The following is a 26,786-nucleotide window of genomic DNA, read 5'->3' as shown; positions in this document are numbered from 1 at the left end:
TAGCTGTTATAAAGGTCTGGTTTAGAATTGTCTACAAGATACAAGAAGTATTTAGTTTTAGTGAAAGGTCTGTCAAACAAGGAAAGGGTTAGTGTGTATCTTAAATAGGATTTGTACTGAAGTAAACTGAATGTATTTCCAGTTGGAAGACTATGAAATAAATTGAAACCTTTGAATGGAAAACCAGCAGTAATTGTGATTCTCTCCCACTTGGTATTAAACAAACTGCATGGATCCACAAATAACTATCTGCAAACACAATTGGGTATTTGAAAACAGTATAGTACATAAATCATGCACAGACAGACACACAGATTAAGAAAAAATATTTACTTGAGGCTTACCCGAAACCAAACAAATTGTTTCTAGTTGAATGCTTCTGCAAACATTTTTTTTTTTTTAAGAATTAATTTAAATGTAAATTTAGGGTTACTTTTTAAACAGCGCTTATTATCAGATTTGGATTGTCTGCTGACACTTTGGAAAAATGCCACAATACAGAGACTCGAACACATTATAAAAAAACAAAATAAAATTAAGCTTTTGTTTATTTAAACCTTAATACTTTTAGGAAAAAAAGAGTCTTATGATCTTTTAGAGTATTTTTGTTGTGGCGAATAACAGTTCCATGAAATCATACAGGTCTACAGTTAATAACGTGTATATAAATTCACATCTATGATTTTTTGCTTTATTAATCACATTCACTTTGTATGCATGTTGGAATATATTAATATAGCATTATTGCAAAGATTGGTTGCCTCTAAGATATCTTTTTCAGTCTTTCTAGGATGTGATTGAAACTAGTTCATATGCAAAGGATGATACATGAACGTGCATAGGTATTTTACTCATGCTCCCAAGCTGAAATTATTATTAGTGTTTTTTATGGCAGAGAGAAGACATTTACTTGCGGTATTGCCAGATTGCAAAGACCTTATTTTCCTCATACTTATCGGCTCCAATTACCCAATGCAGAGTTTCTCCTGTGATTAGTTCACATAAGGGCTAATAACCAAAATGTGTGCTCCGTGTCAAGGCACTGGCACTGCTGAAATAAATTTAAGTGAATGAATTTACATAGAATTCTACTAACATCGTGCATGTTATTATATACACATGAATTTGATGTATTTGAATATAACTCCCTATTTTGAATTCCTGAAATAAGACATACAGACTAGTTAAAGTTCATTTCTTGTATCATTTAAGGCCCAAACAACCTAAAAAATAGAAAACGTTTTCATGCAGTTACGATCATTCAAAGTGGATATAGTGATCTCACAAGCTGTTACTTTCCCTGAAACTGAAATTCCTTTCTTTAGGAAAAAAAAAAAAAGAATTATTTTTGTGTCATTTCAATCCAAATGTAGCGTATGCATTTTAGATACAGCAGAAGATTAAAGGTGTTTATGACTACAATCAATACTAAAACCCAATAATTGTTTTAGAGTATGAACTTCCTATTCCTAGGTTTTGGGGGTTTTTTTGTCCTAATGTACATGGAAACATTTCCCCCTTGCAATGCTTTTTTCATAAAATGTCTCTCAATATTAGCTTTCAAACTGCGGTAGTTTTTGTTCAAAAAACAGCCCCTTTGCTGCAAATTACCATTCTGTACCTTGAATTGGGGAACGGCAAACAATGTACTACTTCATTTAGTGTCTTTTAAGCCTCTCTGATTGCTCAGTAGTGATTCCGTAAGCAGATGAGTCTACAGCCTGCATAGATAGGTGGAGACATACAATGAGTAATCAAACAGAAATAACTCCTCCAACAGTCATGCTTTGGCCTTTAGCAGAACCCTTCCAGCATGGTGAGTACCAACGGCATGGCAGTCAGTGCATACTTCTCTGACAGGGGGAAAAACTGAGCACAGAGAACCATAAACAAAATGTGTTTCCCGCTTTATGAGATACCCTCACAAATCATCCACCCTGAATACACTTGGCAAAATATATCAATTTTAGTAGTCTCCAATTTGCTTCTTACAGCGTGCCCCCAGTCAAACGGCAGCTTGAGCGTTTGCACTTCCAGACTCAAGGCTGAGGTTGCCGTTTGGCCAAGGTTTCATTCTCTAGTGAACAGCTGGATAATGCCCGACTTCTAGCTGCTACTGACTCACCCTTAGCCATATCCTGAGCTTCCAAGGGCTTGAATTTTTTAGTTTTGTCAGAAAGGTAATATTTTATTAATGTGGACCAGGTTAACTCTAAGCTAATACAGAGGCATAGTTCAGAATTGATACATCTTGTGTATCAATTACTTCATCTGTCCATCAGGAACACCACCAAAAGCTCAACACAACGTGGTAACTACAGAGAACTGGGGAAAGTAAGAGAAACAGAGAGAAATAGAGACTTTGCATGATTTGGCCCCATTAAGGAGCTTAAATGACGACTTCAAAAAAAAAACAAAAGAAAGTTGTCACTGCCACATAAATAAAAATTAACCGAAATGTTAAGATACCGGTATTTTGTAGCTCTGGAAGCTTCTTCAGTTAGGCAACTTGGTTTTTTTAAAGGGATATGAAAAAAATGAGACAGTTACTGACGCTTCTAAAGAGTTAAAGAATTCACTACTTGAAATGTCAGTCCTGCTGGCATTTAAGCAGTTAAATAAGATAATGGGGTCTTGCATAGTCTATAAAGATAAGCATCTATGTAGTTTTTTGTAGTACTTATGGATTATGTCTTTATATATTATTATTAGAACTTCATGAAATTTTAATATGTGGATAAATGAAAATAAAACTTAATTATTTCAAAATACTGTTTCCATTTCAGTTTAGCATAATGCTGTTAATGGTAATGTGAATGTATCAGAAGATTTTTATTCAGCCGGTGTCCCATTAAATACATTAACAATGCTCTGCTTTTCTCATCAGTAGTCTTTATATTATGTAGAATGATGCCATAAATGGTTAGACATCTAGAAGGAAAAAAAAAAATCTCTTATGACTTTATCCTTCTATTTCACTTCTCAAGACTACATCATTAATATATTAATGTGTCTGTTTATGCGGTATTCTTGATTCTTGTAGTTGCCAGTGAGCCACCAACTTCATTTATCATTTTGTTTTTATTATAGAACCTTTTAAAGCCTAGAAAAGTAAGTATTATTTTTCCTGTGATACTCCTTAATGTCTTTTAGTAATTAGCTTTCACGTTGCTTGCAGATGTTTGCCACCATTATTGTGTGAATTCTGAATCATGTACTATTTCTGATGATGGAAGTGTAGAATGTGTCTGTCCAGTACGATTTGAAGGTCCAAAATGTGAAGTGGACAAGTGTATCAGATGTCATGGGGGACACTGCATAATAAACAAGGACAGTAATGACATAGTATGCAAGTAAGTGTGTGTAAGGACGATGATTGTGTTCGAAATCATATATTTAATAGCGATTATATTGCATTATCCTTTAAATCTCTTACACAGTGGCTAGCCCCTGAACCGGTTCCATCAGAACAGTTGCCTTGCGTAGCTCCTGCCCACACAAAACCCACTGGCTCCTGCCTTTTTAAACCAACTTTTGGAGCATTCCTCACTGGGGGAAGCATAATGTAGCAGGAGACTGAATGGGTCTTCACTTGGAAAAACTGGAATATTTAATAAAGTTAACAGTCGAGTTTTACCACACTGTTGAAATTTGTTCATTCTGTAGTATCTGTGACAGTGATAGAGGCGTATTGTGTACTAACAAAAGCATGTGTAGTAAGATGTGCTGCTATATTGCTGAGTGATTTTTTTGTATAATAATAGTTTATTTTCATAAAAAGAAAGATTGAAAATATTTTGTGTAATAAGCTCGCTGCCTCTGCTAGCTTTTCAAAGTGGAAACGTAGAATTCTTGCAATCAGTAGATCTTATACATATCATAAAATCAATATTTTAATATATAGATATTTATAAGGGAATTCACCAGATTTAATAAAATACTGATTGCTATTTGTATTTTTTTTTAACCGTGACAGTTGCACTAATGGAAAGATTGCCTCTACCTGTCAGTTATGTGATGGCTACTGTTACAATGGTGGTACATGTCAACTGGACCCAGAGACAAATATACCTGTCTGTCTGTGAGTATCCTGCATTGAGTAGATCATTAAAATATCTCTGTGCCAACAAATAATAAAATTATTATGCATGTGTCTGTATTTTTGATCTCTCTAGGATGTATAATGTGCTGGTTGCAGTCGTAACTTACAGTACTTTTTCTAGCTATTTCTGTAACCCAATACTTTGTCTACCTTTTTGCAATATGTGCGTTGAAAGATATAACTAAGGTATAGATTGTGAATGCATACAGATACAAAGATACAAAGATACATCTTTTGAGACTTCTAATAATTTCAGGCCAGATCTAAAGCCCATTTAGGCATTTGTTCCGGAATGGAATCCGGAGGTGCAGGATGGTTGCCTGCCCTGCTTCTCAAAAGTGGATTAAGTCTTTTCTCCTATAAAGATGATCAGAGGTGGGGGCGATACACTCCTCCTGATGGCTAGAGAATAGGAAGAATCATGTCAATGTTTATTTCCTTTATGGATCTGGGGATATGCTCATGTATCTCGTTTCTGCCTTAACCTTCACACTGCCCACAGTAGCTTGGCTGTTCTGTGGTGAGATTGCTCTCTCCTTCCTGCACCACGGTTGAGAGAATAATTCAGGACGCTTTTCTTAAGCCCAGACATCAAATACCAAAAGAAATGTGATTCTGTAGTCTAGACGGTGAAGTACTGTCTTAAAAGGTAGAAAAACCTACATCCTAGTCCTTTCTTGAGAGCTATGGTGTATCTTCTTTTTCAGCTGCTAAATATAAAATACAGAAGTAGTCACTGTAGCAAGAAATTAATTTCTTTCCTGCTCTCAGTTACACTGAGCTACCTAGTCATACTCCTTGGGTTTTTTACTTTTGCCTAATCTGATCTTTTCTGGACTGCTGAAAAGCTTCATTGTGGAATAGTCTTCCACTTCTCAGACAACCTGGAGGTCAGAGCATCCTCCAGGAACATATGAGGTGTTGGAAGAGAGAATTGGACTCGGGTGTCTCATTTCCAGGGTGACATAAGTAAGTCGTTGTCCAAAGGGATCTGGCATTACAACTTTGTAAATAGAGATACAGCCATCCCTTCATTTTGTTGATGTGTATGAAGTAGGTGATCTTAAAAGAGAGTGCCTGTTGTATTCAGACTCTCAGGGAGGTTACATACAGAAATGCCTAGATTTTGTAGTCTGACCAGTGTAAGAGAAGAACCAACTGTTCCTCCCTGTGAGAGCTGAAGCACTTCTGAATTGCAAAGGGGCAAAACTGTAGTTGCTGTACTATTGAAAAGAAGTTGTCAATAGATGTTTGCAGCTTTGGGGTTAGAGACAGTGGAATGCAGTTCTGCATGGTAGTCCTTATTCAGCTGAAAATGCTTTAAGTGCCTCTGTCTCTTTTTCGTTATTATTTTGATCCAGCCTTTTTTACCTGTTATTTGTATCTCCTTAAATGTCTTTAGTTGAGGACTAGAGAGACTCATAAATCTCAGCAAAAGGAGACTATCACAGCTATAATATGTAATGCCCAAATATGATGACTAAGTCTGATGATTCGTTTGCTTAAACACCTAGAATGGCTATTTCGGAAGCTTGTGATTTTTCCTTTCTTTTTCCTTATAAAACTGGCTTATTCTTTTTCAAATTCATACGGAACACCATAGCATCTCAAGGAAAAAAAAGTTTCATACCTTAATTTGTGTATGGATTTACAATACATAAGTGCTGCAGCATACACCAACACTTGACAATGCTAAGAAAATGGTCATGAACATTTTTAAGGCCATTGCAATCTGGATCAATCAATACAAAGGTATTGATGTACGTTTGACAATAATATTTTGTTAAGAATGTTAGATTCCTGAACCCATCAGTTCGTATAGGCCCATTGTTTTAAAAGTGTTTGATCAACGCTGATGAGCCAACTTTTCAGTATAGTCAGATTGGACCTTCCATGAAAAAAGAGTATTAATTCTGTTACCTGTGCGTGTGTGCCTGTGTATGTGTGCGTGTCTTGCCATCATTATATATAATGCGTTTAAAGTCTGTTCAGCAAAAGGCAGAATATTTATGTAGGTCTATTTTACTGAAATTCTGCAGATGCTCTGTGGGGTTTAAAAGTCAGCGCTGTGACCAGAAAGTGAACCCTTGTGATTACTACTGTCAGAATGAGGGAATTTGCACTTTAACTGCGTTTAATGAACCGAGATGCAAGTAGGTTTAACCTTCCACTTAATGCTGCACATTCTGTGACATCATTTCAGGCCACAGTTCATTGGTTCAAGTCATGCACATTCACATACATTTCACAATATATACTTAATCTGGGGGCTCGTTTCTATAATACACACTTACCCTTTGATAGTTGCACTGATGAGTATATTTAAACATACTTTTGGAGTATCTGTATCATTGGAGGAAGAAATAAAAAGCTTTATTTTTAATAAGTGAATTGAAAATACTGAAAATGCCGCTTGGCTTTTATTGTTCACATTTTGAGATATTTTACCAGGTTAATCCTACACAGCATAAAGTTTAGCAAACAGTGATGTTGCACATGTTCTGTAGTCCAAACCTGACTTCCTACTTCTTATCTGTACAGAGAAAGGAACAGAAGAGCTATTTAGGTACCACTTCAGGAGTTAAGCTTGTGTTCAGAAGTCTCGTTGTTAACTTGATAGAAATAATAGAAATATAGATATTTCTATTTCATTTTCTATTTCAATTCATTTTCTATTTCATTCAATTCTATTTCTAGAATTTCAATATAGAAACTGTTAAACAAAAATATGCAAGCTACATCATAACTTTGACTTCTCCTCTGATAAAAAAAAAGTATAAAATAGATACATTTGTATGCTGTATTTCTCTAAAGGATTTTAGGTCTATTTTTTACAGAGAAAATTTTAGTCCTCATCAGGGAAAGAAACAACGTTAGTCTTTGAAAGTGCTGTAAGGCAGACATACAGAGAGATATGAAAAACCAGTCAGATGAACATAGCTTTACTCAACAGTTGTGATGCAAAAGTCAGAAGTGAAATCATGAGCCAAAGACCTAGACTTGGGATAAAATATGAAACTCAAACAGCTTTAATCTTATCTCGTCTAAATGCGTGGTTTATGAAAACATAAAATGCTGTGGGGATGCGATGCGGTTGTCTGGTGGGTAGCAATGACAGTGACTAGGTATGGTGAATAATCTAATTTTTTTGAAAAATATGATCACGATTCCTTTGTCAGCGTTCTCAAGCAATGAAACTCTGTGACTGGAGCTATCATAAATCCATTGGAAACTAGATTAGTGTTCTGACTACCACCTCTTAAACTTTGAAGAGTATGGAGTGGGTCTGTTGATCAGCGTTTGTATGGGACGTGGTTGCTTGGAACAGTGTGTATCTCCGTGTATCATACTTGGGTTTTCAGAATAATGCAGCCCTAAGAACAACTTGTTGCTGCCTGTAAGGTCAGGTATTGCAAGTACCTTTCCTCCTTTTTCTCGAAAATGCTCTCAAGAACGTAACAGTGCAAAATGTCTTGTGAAATGTTCTAATAGGTAAAATAGTCTGAAAATACAGCATTGAGAATCACTCCTGAATTTTACGTACTCTCTTTCACAATTCTTAAAGTGTTAATCATTTAAACTGTAGAAGTTTAATTTTTTATTTAATGGTGGATTTTTACAGAAAAGTATGTAAAATAATTGTGTGGAGTTTTTTTCAGTATGAAATTTTATAGCTAAAAAGGGTTAATTTCTCTTTCAACTGGAGTCAAAACTGACATATACTGACAGTAGGATTTCAGCAAAGTTGATTGAATTAGGAACATTCTCAGTAGCATTGATATTTATTTTTGTGGCATTGCCTGTTCTCATGATCTTTTGATCTGGTTTAACTATATTTACTGTCAAAATGAGAAAAAGTATTAAAACCAAGGATTTTAAATCATGTTTGAATCTCTTACTTAGTCTTTCAATTGATAACATGGATTTTAACCTCTCAGAGCTTCTGTGTGAGGCCAGATGCCAACAATGGCAAGAATTCATGCTAGCAAAAAAAGGTATCATAGGTTCTACAGGCCCAGCGAGCCTTTCTTCCTACTTTTCTAATTGCGTAATTGAAAGAAGTGTGGAGATGGATTGCTAGAATAGGAACTATTCTGAAAAGCTGTGCTGCCAAACACTTCTTGCAGACAGATGAAGATATTTTTCTCCTTCAGATACGTTTGAAGCCACTGCCCAGGACGTGCATTGGTCAAAGTTTGGACTCATCTATAGAAAGTAATGAAACAGGCTTCAGAAATCCAAGGAAAAGTATTAGCTTTCTAGGACAAAGTGAAACTCTTCCTTTCTGAAAGATACAATTATGGAAATGTGGAAAACAAAGGCTTAAAGAAGACAGAACAAAAAGGAAAAGCTGGGCTTGTGCAAAAGTGGTATTAGTCTCCATTTTCTTCCTTCCAAAAAGTGAAACGCTGATACCCCAAGGACTATTCTGTTGATGAAAGCTGTGGTTCCTCCCTTTGAGAAGGTTGTCTTCCACAGAAAAGATGAGGAAGGAATTGCAACATTTTGAACGTAGTGATTAACCTATTTTGTTTACTGATTATTTATTCTTACCATGACAGTGTTCCCAAGACTGCTTTTATTAGGCATTTGTGCTATATAGTAGAGTGACTAATCCAAGCTCAAGTAAGAAGAAAAGCAGTAAAGCACGCCAGTAATATAATGACTTTTAGCGGAACTGAACTGTCCTTTCGCTTTCATGTTGGCAGGCTTATTTCAATATAGTTTTGGATTTTTTTTTTTTATTAAATGTATTGTAAGGTTGAAAAGGGGAAGCGTGGAAGAAAAGAAGGTGGTAGAGAAAGATTAAATTCAAGTTTCTCTTCAGCGTGAGGAAGCGTTTCAGGTGAATTGGCAATACGAAGTTTAAGTTTAAATGAAACTTGTAAATAATTCACTTCTTCACGTTCAGAATATAAGCATAGATAGAACTGGTGTTCTGTTGTCTCTTTAGACTGATTGTTGGGTTACTACGGCCACCATTGTCTGTGTCTAGGAATTAAGAGAATCTTCTAAATTGTTTCTTTCTTTACCAAGCCAAGGTGGCTTAGAGGAAAGGGAAGAGAAGCAAATGGTTGTTTGATGGAGTTGAAGACAGTTACAGTGATAGAGAGGAAGAAGTGTAACTCCATATGTCTCAGTTCTCCTTGCCAACCTCAGTTCAAGCTCCAGTTGTTCCCAATATCTTGTGTTTTTCTGGCGCCAAATTAGTTCTTAACTGGGGCTTGTTTTTAATTTTATCAACCTGATACTGGCAAGTAGAAGACATCAGGAAGGAATGAAGTAATCCCATGCTTCACAGGAGTCATTGTGTCAGGGAACAGGAGTCTCAGAGATTTTCTTTGTAGGTTCTGCTCCGTTGTTAGGGAAAATGGTTTATCCCTCCAATCTGCATGTGTGGCCATGTTATGTATGACATCTGTCTCTGGTCTCTGAGAGACACTTATCTAAGGGCTAACATTTGTCTTAACCAGTCTCTAATTCATGGGTGGGTGATTTTTAGAAGAAATAGCAAACGGCTGGGTTTATTGTCATTCAGCAGGAACTCCTCTCTCTCTCACAGCCAGATCAGTTGAGAATGCAAACTTTATACATAATCAAGCCCTTATTACCATTCAGTAAAGACAATAGAGAATAAGATTTATCTGTTCTAAAGGGCAATCCTAAAGCCATAATTATACAGAGGAACTATAAGCCTGTAAGAACATACTCTCCTTTTACCAACCTGTACTGTTAGGGTACATTTTTATTTTATCTTCCTATCTCAATTTTTTTTTTTTTTAAACTTGGATGCACTAAATATTAGGTGCATACTGGAAATAGAAGTTGTGCTTTTCACCTAACCAGTTTAGGAATGAATTAAGGCCTTACCGTGGCTGCATATAAGCAACCAAAAAAGGAAGGTTTTGTGAAGTTGGTCTCCAGTTTCAATGAATGCTCTGTCAGGTTTTAAAAGATACAGAATATACTATGATTTCTCTTTGGATATAAGGTCCTATGCAATCTAGATTATTAATTCTTAGCATTATTTTTAGGAATATAAAGAACATTCTCCCCTCTCTCCCATTACTGTCCTTCTTGCTCAATAACAAAAGTTGTGGGAGAATTTAAAGTCAGAACGTTAAAATTTGACATACTGACCTTTTCTGAAAAATGTACCACTGAGGGTGTCTTTTAAAGAAGTATTATCTTACACATAGTTGCTGTCTTTTTAGCTTTCACATAGTAAATTTTTTAAGGCTATCTTTAGTACTACTCACTAATGGGTTGGGTGGTGTGTGGTGTGTATAACACTAGAAGCATATGAGATATGTCTGAATTGCTCCAGTAACTTCACAAATCCATTGAAAACAGAATGAACAAGAAATAATCAAGAAATGCTTCTTCTATTCATTTCACAAACTGTCAGTTCCATCTGTTCTATCAGTCTGTCTTTTGTTTTAATAATTACCTTTATTTGCCTCTGTTTCCTTCTTACTAATTATCTAACTGCATACACATTCATGCAAGAGAAGCAAGGTTTAGGGAGAGATTATACCTTGTATGATACCAATGAAGAGAGTTGGAAAAAATTAAAACTTTCAAGTACACAAGATCGTCACTGGTTGTTAGGTGATACTAGTGCTGTATCAATTTCTTTAGTACAGAATATTATCCTCTCTCACCTTTGTTTCTTTTATACCCTCACTGTAACTATAGGTTGCTATAATTCCATCTTTTTATTTGTATTACTATTATTATTTGCGTCTGCACATAGATGTGGTCTATTTGTAGTAGTAGTAGTAGTATTAGCATCTGCAAATAAATGTGATCAAATCATAACCCTCTTACACTAGGCATTATAGAAACATGATGAAGGATAGTTTCTTTTACAAGTTTACAGTCAAAACCAGTAGAAGATAGAAATCATATTGATCCTTATCTAAAGCCAACTAAATTTAAAGAGAGCTTTTAAATGCTTTAATGAGCTTTTGAGCAATGCTCCATGTCTGTGGGTGAGGACTTTAAGGTGAAACAAGTAAGATTATATTATGCTGTCTAATTAAGAGGATAGTAATTTATTCCTTCTTAGGTTACTTTCTGCATAGAGGTGTGTGCAATTCTGTGCATCTACAGTTCGGAGCCTCTGTTTCCTAGGTGTCATCAGAAACAGAGAAATTCATAGGACAATGTACAGCATTAAATTAGTTGCCTGTGGCTAGATGTGTTGACTGTTCAGAGGGCTTCAGGTTATGTGTGCTGCATTTCTACATGTCGTGGTTTAACCCCAGTCAGCAACTCAGCACCACGCAGCCGTTTCCCCCTCCCCCTCCCAGTGGGGTGAGGAGGAGGAAAGCAAAGGAAAAAAAAAGTAAAACTCGTGGGTTGAGATAAGAACAGTTTAATAACTAAAGTAAAATGTAATACTAACAATAGTAATAATGAAATATAATAATAATAGTAATGAAAACGAATGCAACAAAAAAAAGGAAGGGGGGGGGGAGGCAAAAACCAGTGATGCACAATGCAATTGCTCACCACCCGCTGACCGATGCCCAGTTAGTTCCCGAGCCGCGATCCGCGCCTCCCGGCCGACTCCCCCCAGTTTATATACTGGGCATGACGTTCCATGGTATGGAATATCCCTTTGGCTAGTTCAGGTCAGCTGCCCCGGCTCTGCTCCCTCCCAGCTTCTTGCACACCTGCTTGCTGGCAGAGCATGGGAAACTGAAAAGTCCTCAACTTAGGATAAGCGCTACTTAGCAACAACTAAAACATCAGAGTGTTATCAACATTATTTTCCCACTAAATCCAAAACACAGCACTGTACCAGCTACTAAAAAGAAAGTTAACTCTGTCCCAGCCGAAACCAGGACACTACCTTAGAACGAACATCAGTTCTTCTATAATGAAGTATAAGTCATCCTGGATAGTTTAATTGCTTGCAGTAAGCAGATGCATGACTCTGAGAGCAAATTAGATAGAGAAATCAGTGGTCTTTCAAATTAATTAAAAGGCCCATACCATACAGGAGTTGAAAGAAAGCGTAAGTTTGGTAACAGAGGAAACTGAAGAGTGAAGAGTGGAGAAAGAATAAATTACTTCATTTCTAAACTGAGAATTTTGGTGGAGTGGTAGGTTAAAGACAATAGTGAACAAATGGGGAGAGAACAAGTTGTGGAATTGCTTAAAAGTGATAACAAGAAGCTTGAACTTGGAAGTGGAGACATGGATAAATTAGAAAAAATAATTCCTGCAGGAGTGAAATAAACAAGAGAGATGTTCTTGCCAGCTTTTTTCCAGTAGGTTGGAGAGAGACACTGTGTGTGTCTGTGTGTGTGGGTACACACACGCGTATGCATGTGTGCGTGTGTTTATGTCACGGAAATCAGAAAGAAAAGAGTGCATTCCTCTTGATGGAGGAACTTCCATCCAGCTCATATTCCTGTGATGCTGTACCTTCCTCCTGACATTCCTTTTGTGTTGAAAAATCTTCAAATATGAACAGTTTTTATGTAAGTACATGTATGACTTGTACAAATGCTGTAAGTACATGCAAGTTCGTACATAAATGTAAAACTCATAACTATGGCAAACCTCTGTTCAAAAAAAGGTTAAGACACATCCATAGTCCAGTTGTGGACAAGAAAGAGACTGTACCATGCAATCCTGACTGGCACTTTCTCAAGGTCAAGTAGAAAAAACCACTGCAGCGTAGAACAATTGCAGCATTGAGAAGACTGCCTAAGAGCAGAAGGCAATTGTAACCATGACAGGCAGTATAAGTCAGAGAACAGAAAATTTTATCAAGTATCTTGCAATAAATGTTTTCCATATGATTTCCTGGGGTATATTTAATGAGCTCCCCAATTACAATTAAAACAGGAATTTCACAGTGTTATGCTAGTCCTTTGAGAGCTTTCTTTTTCAACTAAAAATACCTTTGTTATAAAAGTCTTGAATTTGAACATAATCAGCAGGTTATAACTTTATATTATAGAAGATCTTTCATTCAGTTTGTATCGCAAACTAGTATTAGTTCAAGAATTAAATGCAAACAGATGTTTGAAGAGTGGTTGTCAAAGGAAGAAATGAGAAGACCTTGGAAAAGAGGAGTATGCATATTTTTCATTGAACATTTACTAGCTAGGCTGTAATGCAGGTATCCTTTGTCCATGAGTTTAAAATTGTTTGGATAAAACTTGCACAGTGGCTGCTGCTGTACATCACTGCTTACTTTGCCTCTGTGAGAAGGAGAGAAAAAAGTGGTTTGTCATATACCTATTGATCCAGTCATTTCTCATTCTTTTTTCTTACCATTTCAATCTCTTCTTTTCCTTTTGCTTTGTTGCTCAGTGTAATTTCAGCTACAGTAGTAGTCATCTAGACATGCTTAATTTTTACATATTTACTCTATGTTAATATTAATACTTGTATAGCATATGTACTGCACACATATTGCTAATAGCATCGTGTTTAATGACCCTCAATTACTTCTTTTTCTTACCTTGGGATGATAGAGGCTGAGTTGCATCTGAAGGCTTGTTCCTTTGCAGTGAACACCATGCAGCAACTGTGAATGATTTGTATATAGTAATCTCATGCACAAATTAAAATTCATGTTTAGTGTCATTTATTTTATATCACATTTTATTTTTTCATGGACGTTGTTACTAAATTTAAGATTCTTTGGGTTCCTCAAAAGTAATTTTCTGTTGTTTTGCCTACTTTTGGATTATGCAATATTCTTATTCTTAATTTATTGGATTGCAAGGGAATCTGTATTTCATTTTCAGGTAGCGTTGTAAAGTTTCTATCCCTTAGCTTCTACATCGAATTCCTTCACTTTGTTTTCCTTATAAAGATACCAAGTGATGCTCATTAGACAAAAATACTAAAATGTGGTCTGTTCATGTATAAAATAATTATGGAAAAGTTATTATTTGAAAATAATTAAACCCCACAATATAGGAGAAGGTACAAGATGTGCTATTGATCGAAGTTGGGGTGCGTTTTTTGGTCTTTCATTGTTATGAAAGTTCTTTGTATCTTTAGGGGTTTATCTGTGGGTATAACTCTATAATATCAGCTCCCTGTATGAAGAAAGCATCCTTCCAAAAGTATTGCTAAATTTATTATAAGGAATAGTTTAGTGATTTGGTTTGTGCAAGGATTTTGTCATCCTATGACATGCTACAGAGCTTGGGGGAAAAAGAGGATTATTTTGATTTCCATCTTTCAATGCAATTTAATACAGATAGTAAATAACTATAATCCAGGTGTTCTCTTCTCTTGTCTTACAAATAGATTTAATATTAATAATGAGACATGTTCCAGTGAAATTTTAATGTAAGTGTTCTTGAAATAGTGAGGCTGGATACCTTCATTAGGAAGTTTTACTATACATTACTATCTATGCCATGACTATAAAAAGAAAAGCAAAGTTAGAAAATTACTTTGTATAAAGAAGAAATATCATTTATAGGTAAGAAACATTTTCAATTCCCCTTCCACCTCTATTTTGTAATGACTGTTTCACAGATTCTGCTATACCTTTAGACTAATCTTTCAGTGCTGCTTTCTGTCATTTTTTTGATACACTGGTATATTGAGTTGGAAAGCAGTTGTCTACGAAAGCACTTTTAACTGCATATTATACCTGCTATATTATATTTTTATGACAATGCCTGTGGCACAAAAAAAAGGGAAAAAAAGAGAAACAAAAACAAAAAAAATTGCACACTGCCACCAAATTAGCCCTTTTACTAGTTTTTGCTATTTGTTCAGACATTTCATAGTCAAATAGTTCCTTTTGGTCAAGTGCCTGTATAATTGAGTTTAGAGTGTTTCAGTGCACTGACCTGTAAGGGTTATACAAAAATAGAGGAGAGAGACGTTTTCTCTCATGAATAGATTCTGTAACAACAGCATGATCAGTCTCTGAAATGTAAATATATTAATTCTAAATATTCCTCGTTACAAGTGGCACACCTTTATAATTTCAGTTTAAAGTTTTTAAAGCGTGTCTCTTCTGTAATACTGTTTCCTCAAAATAAGTAATTCCTATCGCGTAGGCATTCTCTATCTCAGAACGTGTTTCCCAAGCAGTCATCTCTTTCTAAATGTAGAACTAAATTGTAAGAGAGAGCGCTGTAGCATAGTTTTATTAATGACCTTGGCAGCAGACCGTGTACAACCTTTATTACATTCGCTTTCAGTTTTTATATTGGCATTCTCTATGATATTGTTGCTCTTTGATCTGTTCACCGATTCTGTTGGGAACTGGAGGTTTGCACCTTAAGATGTTCACTGTAGCGCCTTGCACCACTCAGCTGACTCCAACCTGTCCTTCACTGTCAAGCTCCCCATCTGTTTCCATCTGTGTTTGTTTGTATGTAGCTCAGATTAGGCATTATCACTGTTCTTTCTTCAAAGTTCTTGATAATATGAATGTCGTCAATGAAACCACTGGCTTTATGTAGTCCTGCTTCGTTAATGCCTTTTTGTTTGCCCGTACTGCAAATGTCCTATCGCTGACCATACAACTATTGACAATGCTACAGAACAAAGGCTTCTGGTACCAAATGATTGGGAAAGGTACAAAATACTGTGCATCAGATTGAACCAGAAGGCATTTCCCATGCTAGGTACTGAGAAGTCTGAGTTTAAATGTCCTAATATCAGAAAATGTTATTATTAAGAGCAATTTCTGTCTACGGTATCTGAAGACAATTGAAACTGGTTAAGACCTGCTCATTTCCCATGTTCCTACAGGAAAAGTTCTCCGTGTCCCAACCCCATCATTATTCATGTGCCTGCTCATGGCTAATTTTCTGTGTCAAATTCCCTGGCTGACAACATACCTTTCCCCTGGGCTTTATTTCTTTTTTTATTCTGTCTGGCCAAGACAAGTCTTTACTAGCTTGCTGGACCATAAAAGGGCAATCATTTTACCTCTGACTATAGAAGGAAATGACTGCCATCCTGTCAGCTTCAGTCCCTTTGAAGTTTATTGGAGACAGCAAGCATTTGAAAGAAATGAAAATGAAGTGGCAACTAGCTATCATGTTTTTATGAGACTTCTATCAAATGCCTCAGAAGTGTTTCAATATAGCAATCTGACTTTTACAATTAAAATGCCGAGATAGGTAAAGAGCTGCTAATATTCTTACCTTAATTTGTTCCTCTGTTTACTACATATATAGCTGTAGGATTTCTTTCTTCACCAACTGTTGTGGTGTCATATCTGCTGTAAGATTTTGAAGAGCATAATTGTACATTATACACAATTTTCTCATAAGCTTATACTTGCATGCTTCATAGTGATTCTTTTACTGGTCTCACTATCTTATATTCTTTAAACTGTTTTAAGACAGATTTATAGTAATGATTCTCTTATACAGTGGAAGCATTTGAAACCTTCAATATAAGGATTTAGGTACAAAGTTAAGATATGTCTAGCTCTCAGAGAAATCTTTCCCTTTCAATAGTGTAGTATTAAATGAAAATTGCCTCTCGTAACAAGCTTTAATCACATAAGCTGAATCCCCAGCTGCAATGATGCAAAACTTCCAGTAAGAAATATAAAGACTTTATTTCATGGTTGTCACATGCCAACAGTTTGGATCCCAGTAGAATATTCTAAGTATAAAGATTTATGGTGTTTCTCTACAAAACTGGAGATACTTACTTTGCAGCCATATGTTGAATAGTGATCTTTTGAAAAAAAGAGTTCCTTGAATAATATCTTAGTAACGTAGGCTGTCAGTGTAATCATTTCCATTTGATATAATTGCTAAAAAGAGATCTGTAAAAAAATGGAACAGATGCATCTTTTAAAAGATTAAAATCATGTGTTCCGTGTGACTTAGAATGTGCTAAAGTGGTGGTAAGCAGGAGTGGAAATGTCAGTTGGGTTCAGTTTTAAAATATATCATTGTGAGCCATAATGTGTGTAATTAATTAGTAATTGGGGGGTTCCTTTGCAGTGAGGAAATTTAAGTGTGTATTTACCATGTTTATTTAAATAAACAAACTTATTTCAATAAACATGAAGAACTTCTAAATTATAATGCAGTTTATCTATTGTGTGAAAATTTTTGAATCAACTGTCAATTAATAAGCATGTTTTTAAAGACCATCTGTGCCATACGTCTGTAGAGCTTCTAGATCAAAGCTGACCCTAAAACAATATGGTGCAAATAAAGTGCCTCAGCAAATAAGCCTTCCTGGACTAAGTTGGCTATGCGTGGATCCAGCTCAAGTGTTCCTTCATTAGTGCATTGTAGGTGGTAGTTGGTTTAATAGGACGTTAACATACCATTGATTATGTCTGTTGTTTTATTATTCAAGAATTTTAGAAAAGGACTCTGGAATGAAGATTGCAGTGGTAGTAACAGGAATTGAAGATACAAAGCTGTAGTTTCAAAACTAAAAACTTACTCAGAACGTTGTAAGTGTTGTGGCAGAGTACTGCTGACTCCTTCCATGAAGCTTATTGTTTATTTTGTAGAATCACTGTTGTCATTCGTGTAGCTCTTGAGAAGATGCTGGTGGTCTCTTTAATAGGTTAGTGTGTTAATAGCTGACATCTATTAACTTTACCATCTTAATTGGATCCTTTTAGATGTTCAGCCAACTGGTCAGGCACACAGTGTGAGAGGCCAGCTCCCAAAAGCAGCAAGTCTGACAATATCAGTACAAGTAAGTGCTTCAAATAACTGCTATCACTTGTCAAATTTGGCTCAGTTTAGAAATTTTAACCTGCTGATATTTTAGAATGTGAGTTTGTGTCATGAAATGTGCTGGTTACCTGTATTTTTTTAATAAAAAAAACCCCAATGTAGATCTCTCTCAACTTTTTGCTTGACATTCAGTGTTTCATGAGGTGGTTTGGATGCAAGCCGTATGCTATACACTCACTGCTTCAAGGGCTAGCCTGCACTTTTCTTAAAGAAAGTGTATCAAGTGGCAAGTGCTCGGTGATATCACTGCTGTGCCGAGAACTAGCACGAGACCTCTGACCATTTAAGTCCTACTGAAAGCATCAAAAATAGAGTTGTAAGTAGTTCATAACTTTTGCATTGGCTGTCTGCAGAGGTTTGAATTTTACCTACTGTGAAAATCATCCTGAAAGTAAGAATCGCTCCTGTCGTATTTTTTTAAACATGTCTGTAAGCATAAAAGGATGGTATTGCTACACTATTGGCAGTTTAAACTGGACAAGGTTCCCTGCGGTGCATTGAGTACACTGATGGTACCCTGCTCTACGTCTCTTGGTCACGTTTAACCCAACTGGAGCAGTAAAATGAATCGCCCACTATTCAGGTCAGCTTGATGCTTAGATGAAATCTTCCTAGAGATCCAGACAAGTGAAATAACACTTACAAGCTGGAAACGGGCAAAAAAGAAGCCAGAACCTAGATCAGTATTTCATGTTGAGGAAATACCTGCTATGATTTGGGAAAATGGGTGTTTGTCTTGTGCCTGCTCCTAGACCCCAGGCTGCACCATGGTCACCAGATGGCAATTCATGCCTGGTGGGCTGTTTTTCAGGTTTTTTTCTTGAATGTTTACCTGCCAAGACAAAATGAACCTTTTTTTTTTTTTTGCCTCCTAAGTAGAACTGCATCCAGTTATTTATCAAATGTTATCTTAAAATAGCATTGTTTTAATATCCTTCACATCCTGAATCTTCGTAAACTGAAGTGAACTCAGGATGCTTCAAGTTTTTATTCAGTAGTACTTCATTTTGGGCCTCTGACAACCTGACTCGGCTTTCAGTAAGCCTTCAGGCAGAATTCAAGGCATCTTTTTCAATTCTTTATTTAGACTGTGTTTAATGTAGAGCAGAGACTGCCAACAGCTTATTTTTTTAATAAATCAATAAATGTAACCGGTGAAACAACCAGCAATATTTTTGTTTTCCACCAGTTAAGGATTGTGATATTAAAGGAAATGCATGTCTTTCCACATTGGCTTTATACTGGAGTCCTGTAGTTTATAAGGGCCAGTTTTTTATAACGCAAAATTATTTGTTGCATGTATTTCTTTATTGCCAGATACTTACCTTAAAGCTGAGAAATTCTTAGAAGGGTACAATTGCTGACCTTATTTTTGCAGGTAGTCTCATTTCAGTGAAGTTATCTGCCAAAATAATGTTAAGCCCATTTTCTTCTTCCCTGTTCCCTCCTCTCCTTTAACATCGCTGTCTGATCTGTGCACTGTTTTTCTGCTACATTAAGCATTATTGTAGTTTCCTTGATTGCCTATATCAACATAACAAAATTATTGACTCTCGAGTACAATGCAGTAAAATGCAGGAATGCACCAACCATCTAGAAATGAATATTGCTTACTACTTTTCATTTTCCCACAAATAAAAGTAATAAATACATATAAATGCTAATAATAGAATTCTTCAATTAGAGCCATGCGTACTGAATATTTTAAATTAATAGTTGCATGACTTAAACTACTGAAGATGATGGTGGCAGTTAAAGTCAGTGGCCATGCCACTCCAATCCAAATTGTTCAGCAATTCCACACACCTTCATACAGTATCGCTGCAAATGAGGGCCGGGAATTAGTCCAAAGTATATTGGTATCCAGAAAGAGGAATTTCCTGATTTGTTGATAAAAGTACTTGTGTGTACACCATTATCTGTAATGATATTTTTCTTATTGATCAACATTAAAATCTCAAATCAGTGAAGCTCATCACATGAAATTGCATTTGTTGGTGAGGGAAATTATTCTTTTTAAATTAATTTAACTGTTTTACAGCTGTGAAGAAATTATTAGATGTAGCTGTGAGTATTCAATGATATTTCCTTTTCCTGTTTTAGGAAGCATTGCAATCATTGTTCCTCTTGTTTTACTGGTGACTTTGATCACTACTCTGGTAATTGGACTATTTCTTTGCAAAAGGAAACGAAGGTAAGTAATTTTATGTTGATGTATGAAGTAAAAAAGTACATCTTTAAAGTACGTACATCTTTTTGATTTAAAAAAATCACTTTATATATGTGGAGCAGATATTAAAAAAAGCCGCAACAAACAACCCAAAACTTGTTTCTGGATGCAGCGACTTAGTTACGTTTTGGTTCTTGCTGGAAGAATCACGTCTATTATTTATACCTATATTCCACATACACTAGATAAGAAAATGTAGTTCTTTCCTTATCCAGTTTGCTCAATCCTGCCAAGGCTGTATAAGTGTTAATAATTTTATCCAGAGACTTAGTGAACTTAGTAAACAGAATTAATGTATTTCATTGGAACGACGTAATTAATATTGTTCACGTCTATAAATACTTCCAGATAGAGCCTGTGCAGAATTTCTAGTTTCTAGTTACAGTTCACTTCAATTTATTTACTTTGATTAGTTCTTTTCAATTTTATATAAGCTATAGTGAAGATGTAAACAATGTCCAAAGTGTCTACTGTGGAGTTCCAAGCCTTGTCATCATTACTGTATTTCTTTAGTATCTTGCATAGGAGGCCAAATTCCAGCACTGAACAGTGAATCTTTTGTTCTCTTGAATTTAGCTGCCTTAGAGCTGATAATGAACTTAGGGAGTGTAGTAGACATTTTGACTTTGGCCAGTTCTTCAAAGGCCGTATTGGGTGGCAGGGGAAGCAAGAGTGTTTCTAGTGTATGCAGATACCTGAGAGAGCTGCTAACTTCCTTGTATTCAGAGAAACGAGAAAGTGATGTTAGTGGCGATGCAGACTTAACAAGGGAAGATTCCTAGTAATAAGGACATGGCCAACTAGGGAAGACCTGGAGTGGGAATCAGACAGCAAACCATTTACTTCAGGCCTGAAACTGGCCTGCTGGTTGGTCTTGAGCAGCTGTCTTCCTTTCTTCTGGGGCTTGTTACCCCACCTCTGAAACCGAGATAATGTCTTCTTTTGTAAAGTCCTTTAGAAATATGTGATGAATCTACTGCTTCTGCAAATGTGACCATTTATGAGACTATTTCAGTCCTCCAGACTAGAAGAATCTTTTAAGTTACTATCATCTAGCATCATACATAGGATCTCCCCAGCAAACTCTGGTGCTAACTAGTAAGCATTAATTTTTAAATCCTTTTCAAAAAGCCAACAAAATAAATACATTCCCTGACCATACTGTTAGTAATGCTGACCCTGCCAGGGTCCATGGATGTCATTACATGCTGCTGTACCTAAAAACCAAGTTTAGTGGTAGCCAAATCCTGAAAACCTGTTGCTGGTCTGTAAATTGTTTAAGTTATTGAGAATAACTTGTTAAATAATAGATCTTCAGTAGAAGAATAGAACTAACCTCAATATAGAACTTTTTTTTTCTTAAAATTATATTTGGAAATGTATTTTAGAGGGTTTTTATCTCTTCAAAGAAGACTGTCAAGTATTAAACTAGGTATAGATGCTCAACAGTTATATGCTACAGATAAGTGCTTATTTTAGGAAATATTTTTTCTATACTGTTTCTTAAAAATACAGATCCTTTAGTGTATTGGATTTCAGACACTGACTGCATCTTTCTCAACCACACAAGAGGACTCGACTATTATCATCCTGACTGTGACCTCCCTATTATTTCTTTGTAATTCTAGAGAACATATTGCATTGGGAAAAATTACCCTCTTGAGGTTATTTCAACTGCACAGACTAAAATCACCTCCTTAGCTAAAAGAAATGAATTCAGCAACTAAAACAATTCAACTCAATCACTTATTTTTACTGATATCTAATTCAAGGTTAAAAATAAGACTCTATCTTTTATTAAAGTTTGAAAAAATTCAAGCTGAACTTCAGCTTTCCAATAACCACTGGCAGGGAATACAAACTGGAACTACGAGAAGTTCATACATTTTTAATGCATTGTAATGAAACCATTTGCTTGTCCTCTGATTACAACTGACTTTGGGCAACTGATTTCAAATGGAAGTGAAATGAATGAGCAAGGGAACATGACTCATGTTCACACCATCTTCATTATTGCAGGGAATCTGCAATGAATTTGCAAGGCTTTCCTTGGGAAGTGAGGGAAATCTGGAAATAATAGGAGGAAGTCAGGGTTATAGACAATGAGTGAGCACTTTGCATGAGTTCATACCACGACAGCCAGACTGAGAAAAACAATAAAAAGCTACTTCCAGCTTATGTGAGATCTACACATAGACTCAGATTGCTACTTTGTTTGAAAAATGGAAGGATTTTCTGATTGTCTCTGCAGGAAACACTTTCTCATCCTGTTGGTCTTAATGATTAAAGGGAAATAAAATAAAATTTGTACTGTTTTGGGATGAAGCATCCAAGAAATGACTTGATAAATCACTAGCTTCTTTTTTTGTGTGTTTATGCATTATAGGACAAAAACTATCAGAAGACAACCCATTATAAATGGAGGAATCAATGTAGAAATTGGCAATCCATCATATAACATGTATGAGGTGGGCCATGATCACAGTGAAGGTGGTCTTTTAGCCTCAGATTTTACTGTAAATGCAGAAAAGGTAATTTTTTCTTTTTCTAGTGGCAAAATCACTACTTATTTTATGTCTTACAAAGGTTTTGACTTTAAATGTAATTAATAGAAACATAAAACAATGACATTTAGATTTAGTTAATGAATACGAAGGCAAGTTAGATTTCATTAGAATAAATGTCATATGTATATTAACGGCTGTTTTGCAGTCTGATGCTTGCTGATGGACATTTTTCCTCATGCCTGCATTTTACCAAAATAGAGTTAGAACTAAACTACGAAATGAGTTTTTTGTCGTAGACACATCCGCCTTAAGCTGCCAAATCGCAACCTATCTTTTTAGTCTAGTCGCAAATACTGAATGGAAATATATTATTGTACAGTCTACCGTTTGAAGCATGAAAGAGTGTGTGCATACATATGAGACTAACTTATTTCATATATGAAAACTTCCAAAGGCATAAAGAATTCGGAGTCCTGGCTGGATAGATAGATTAAATGTTTACACAAAGCTAGTAAGTACTATCATTTTCTTGTAAAAGATGCTGTCACTTCTGCAGCACCGCTCTTCAGCGATTGAACTCCCTGAGTGATGTGACAAGGGATGAACGGGGTAATGCTGCGATATCTTTCCTAGAGCTCTGTAATCAGACATACACCAAAGGGCAGGCATCATTCTGTGGCATTTCTGACAAAGCAATAACCGGATTACTGTTAGCTCTAGGAGTGTCATTGCTGAATCACATAGTCAGTGTGCTGAATACAAGAGGTAAGCTGAAAATGGAGTTACTCATGGGAGGAAGAGTAACTGAGCCAATGCTTATTGTGAAGTCTGGCTCTAATCCTTAATGGAAAATGATTTTTAAATGCTGAGTTTTATTCTCTTATTGAATGCAAGAATTTTTCATGCTGAAGAATACCTGTAAGTAGATTTTTTTGATTGTAGATCACTCTAAAATAATGTTTTTAATCGGTGCACTGTTTATTTAACAGTGTTGATAAGTATACATGGAAAATGCTCTATTAGCACAGAAACTAAAATTTTCTGTTTACACAGGCCAGATACATAGGGGGAGGGCCCACTGCATTCAAGCTTCCCCACACAGCTCCATCAATCTACCTAAACTCTGACTTGAAAGGACCACTATCAACAGGGGTGAGAAATGATGATTCAAATCCATTTCATTCCACCACAGCCCCTTTCTAAAGAAAGTTTGTCTGTCATTTTTGAATAGAGGCATTTTCGGGGTTTTTTTCCATTTTGTTTTTCTTCTTTTAATGGAAGGAAGAATGACAGTAAATAATACATTTTCTATTTGAAATAAAGGATTCCTCTCTGCATACAAAATTTCATCTGTACCCATCATTGTAACATGATCTAAAACTGCAAATGTGTCTTTGCAAAGGAATGCAAAACCGATAAGCAATGTGATGCTTTTCTATAGCATTATATAAGTTTAGCATAGTATTCACAGCCATGTATCTTGATATATTTGCAATTTATATGTAATTACAGGCATTTAGTGACATGTATCAAACTGAAAGGAGTTCCCAAATAAATGAAAACAAGTCCTTTTGTTTTACAGGAATTTGAAACACACTAAAATGAACATTTTCCTTTAATATCTGCAATGCATTTTTTGAATATTCAGCTTTCAATCAATTTTTATCATAAAACAGTTACTTCTAAACCATCAGATTTTGACTACAATTTAGCATGATGTTTGAAAACATTGGAATTTAAAATATTAAAAAGGGACATTCGTTTTCATGTGCCTCTCTATATATTCATCTTTTGTGCCATTTGTGTTCTTGCATGATTGTAGTATGTTGTATTTGGAAGTTTAACAATTTGTGTAAGGTATGATATTTCTGATGGAGCACAAAACCATGGATGACGAAAGCTAGAATATATGCCCATCTCTAACATTAACTCCTTCTGTTATTCAAGTCACTCCAGTTACTTTCTGCACCTCACTGTACTGCATTATGCTGTCAGTACCCACTCAAAGAGGTATAAAGAGACAGAGCCTACTATTACATATAATTTTAATAACTCCATAAGGCACTATATAGATGCCAAGTGTCTCTGTTCTGTTGTGCTTATCATCCTTAGTAATGATTGTCAATGAAATAAAGAGTCCTGTCAATTGAAATAAAACTAAATTTCTGTTTTCCTAAATTTCTGATTATAATCATTACAACAAATGTAAAGATCTCTAATTCAATGGGGACAGACAGGTATAACTGAGAGTTTGCTCTCATAAATTACTGCAGCAGTTGATTGCATATTTATGTTCCATTAATATAGAACAGTAACGTCTTCTTTCTTTCTTTCTTTTTTTTTTAATAAATGTGATTCACCTTTTTCTGCCTCCATTCCAGGAAAGTGTGAAACACCAGGCAATCACTTTATCATCTGCAATAGATGGAATAGGCAGCTTTTAACTAACTAAATGAGTAGCTGCCGTAGCTAGTAGATATTCCAGCTTAAGGAATATCTGAAGCCTGGGCTCAGAAATGGTATTGATCAACAGGAAAAGGAAGAACTAAGATTCTAGACATCTTTCATTCCTTGTTACCCAGGGTGTACTCAGGATATTTGCAAGTCAAGAAAACCTACCCGCTTCTGTTTTGAGTAATTTAAAGTTTAGCCACTTCTTACGTACACCAAACAAATTAATTTACTTATTTTATAGCTTACTGGTGTTCCACTCAGTATTTGTGTAAGCAAAGCTGTGCTGTTTTGTTATTTCTAAGAAAAAGGAAGATTTTGACCACAAGATAGCCTTTCCAGTTGTTATAGGTAAAAAGCTGAACATCTAGTTGGATAGCAAAGGTCTTCTAGGAGACAATAAAGGCATAAAGTATGAAGGAATTAGTGGAGATGTTTACATGACAAACCTTGAATAGTGCTTTCTCCTTAGCATGAGTGATAGGAGAGTGAGTTTTCATCCATGTTATGCATCCTTCTGTGCTGTCAGACTCAGGAGATTTCTCATATATTGAAGTACTTTGCAGAATTAAAAATGGACTTGTCCTATACTGAAGTACCACTCATTTCGATAGATTTTTTCATTACAGTCCAAACTACCAAAATTGTTGAGAAAATACTTCTCAATCTGTAACTACTCTGATATATTAACAGTTATGCTGGTTTATTATTAAAGTTTAATTTACATTACAAAAGTATTGAATTTTTGGTCAAATCATGTTGTATATTTGGGCCACAGAATTCGAAAACATGGTCAGCTATTGATGGGATGCTGATGTCTTAGAACAGGTAATATATGGAAACTGTTGGTTGCAGTTTTCTACTGTTAAACTTGTCACATGGTCTCACAGTGCACCTTCTCTATAAACTTCTTCATATCTATTCTGAAATCTTCCAGTGTAATAAGGTGGACAAGTCAACTTCAGAGACATTTTTCAAGGTTTTTGTTTTAATTTTTGTCATCATTTTTATGGCTTTAATATCATAATATGCTGCATGTCATGTCGTTGATTATTTTAGTAGCATGTCTCATCATTAATTTAATTTTTAACTAATTAACTCATTATCAGGTTTGCAGAAGTCCAGGTATCTATTAAATATGTCCAATTATATTTTATGTGTACTTGTTCTTGCTTTAACAAAACCATTTCCATTTCCATAAATGTTTATTTTGGTTTAATCCGACTGATCTAATTTATGCTTAATTTCTCTGCAGCCAACAAATTACGCCAATCCAGTATATGCAAAGTTATACATGGATGGACAAAACTGTCGAAACTCCTTAGCAAGTGTTGATGAAAGAAGAGAACTCCTTCCAAAGAAAATAGATATTGGGATAAGGGAGACTGTGGCATAATCTGCTGTTACCTTTTATACTCTGTATAAATGTATAAAATATAAGGATTACTTTTCTATGTACCAACAGTATTATAATTGTTTTGGCATCAGCATTACCTCTGTTTTTTGTTTGGTTGATTGTTTTCTGGGTTTTTCTTTTGCTGATGACTTTTGACTGACCATTTGTAAGGTATTTTTATGACGAAGAAACTGCACTACGGTACAATTTACAACAATGCTGCTGAAATAACACACCTTTAAATTTGTTAAAATTGCAAACAACATATTCGTTTGTAGCGTGAAAATGAGCAATCTATTTTCTATGAACTTTTTTGGTTCTACTTAATCGATGAAGATGGTATCTGCACTTTTTCATTATGTAGTCTGGAAGCTGT

General features: G+C 35.5%; 1 protein-coding gene across 1 annotated transcript in view; it reads left to right on the top strand.

Moving 5' to 3' along the window:
* Positions 1-26,410, top strand: part of LRP1B (LDL receptor related protein 1B) — a 749,866-nt gene extending 723,456 nt beyond the window's left edge. Inside the window, exons 85-91 of the mRNA XM_050899978.1 lie at positions 3,179-3,353; positions 3,977-4,081; positions 17,709-17,785; positions 19,930-20,020; positions 22,443-22,587; positions 23,617-23,715; positions 26,270-26,410. Coding sequence (XP_050755935.1) covers positions 3,179-3,353; positions 3,977-4,081; positions 17,709-17,785; positions 19,930-20,020; positions 22,443-22,587; positions 23,617-23,715; positions 26,270-26,410 — 833 coding nt within the window. The remainder of the gene's footprint in view (positions 1-3,178; positions 3,354-3,976; positions 4,082-17,708; positions 17,786-19,929; positions 20,021-22,442; positions 22,588-23,616; positions 23,716-26,269) is intronic.
* The last annotated feature ends 376 nt before the right edge of the window (positions 26,411-26,786 follow it).

The sequence above is a fragment of the Gymnogyps californianus genome, chromosome 7 (genome assembly GCF_018139145.2).
Source record: "Gymnogyps californianus isolate 813 chromosome 7, ASM1813914v2, whole genome shotgun sequence".
In the NCBI taxonomy this organism is placed as follows: domain Eukaryota; kingdom Metazoa; phylum Chordata; class Aves; order Accipitriformes; family Cathartidae; genus Gymnogyps; species Gymnogyps californianus.
The sequence above is the reverse complement of the archived record's forward strand: the minus strand, read 5'-3'. Positions and strand labels throughout refer to the sequence as shown.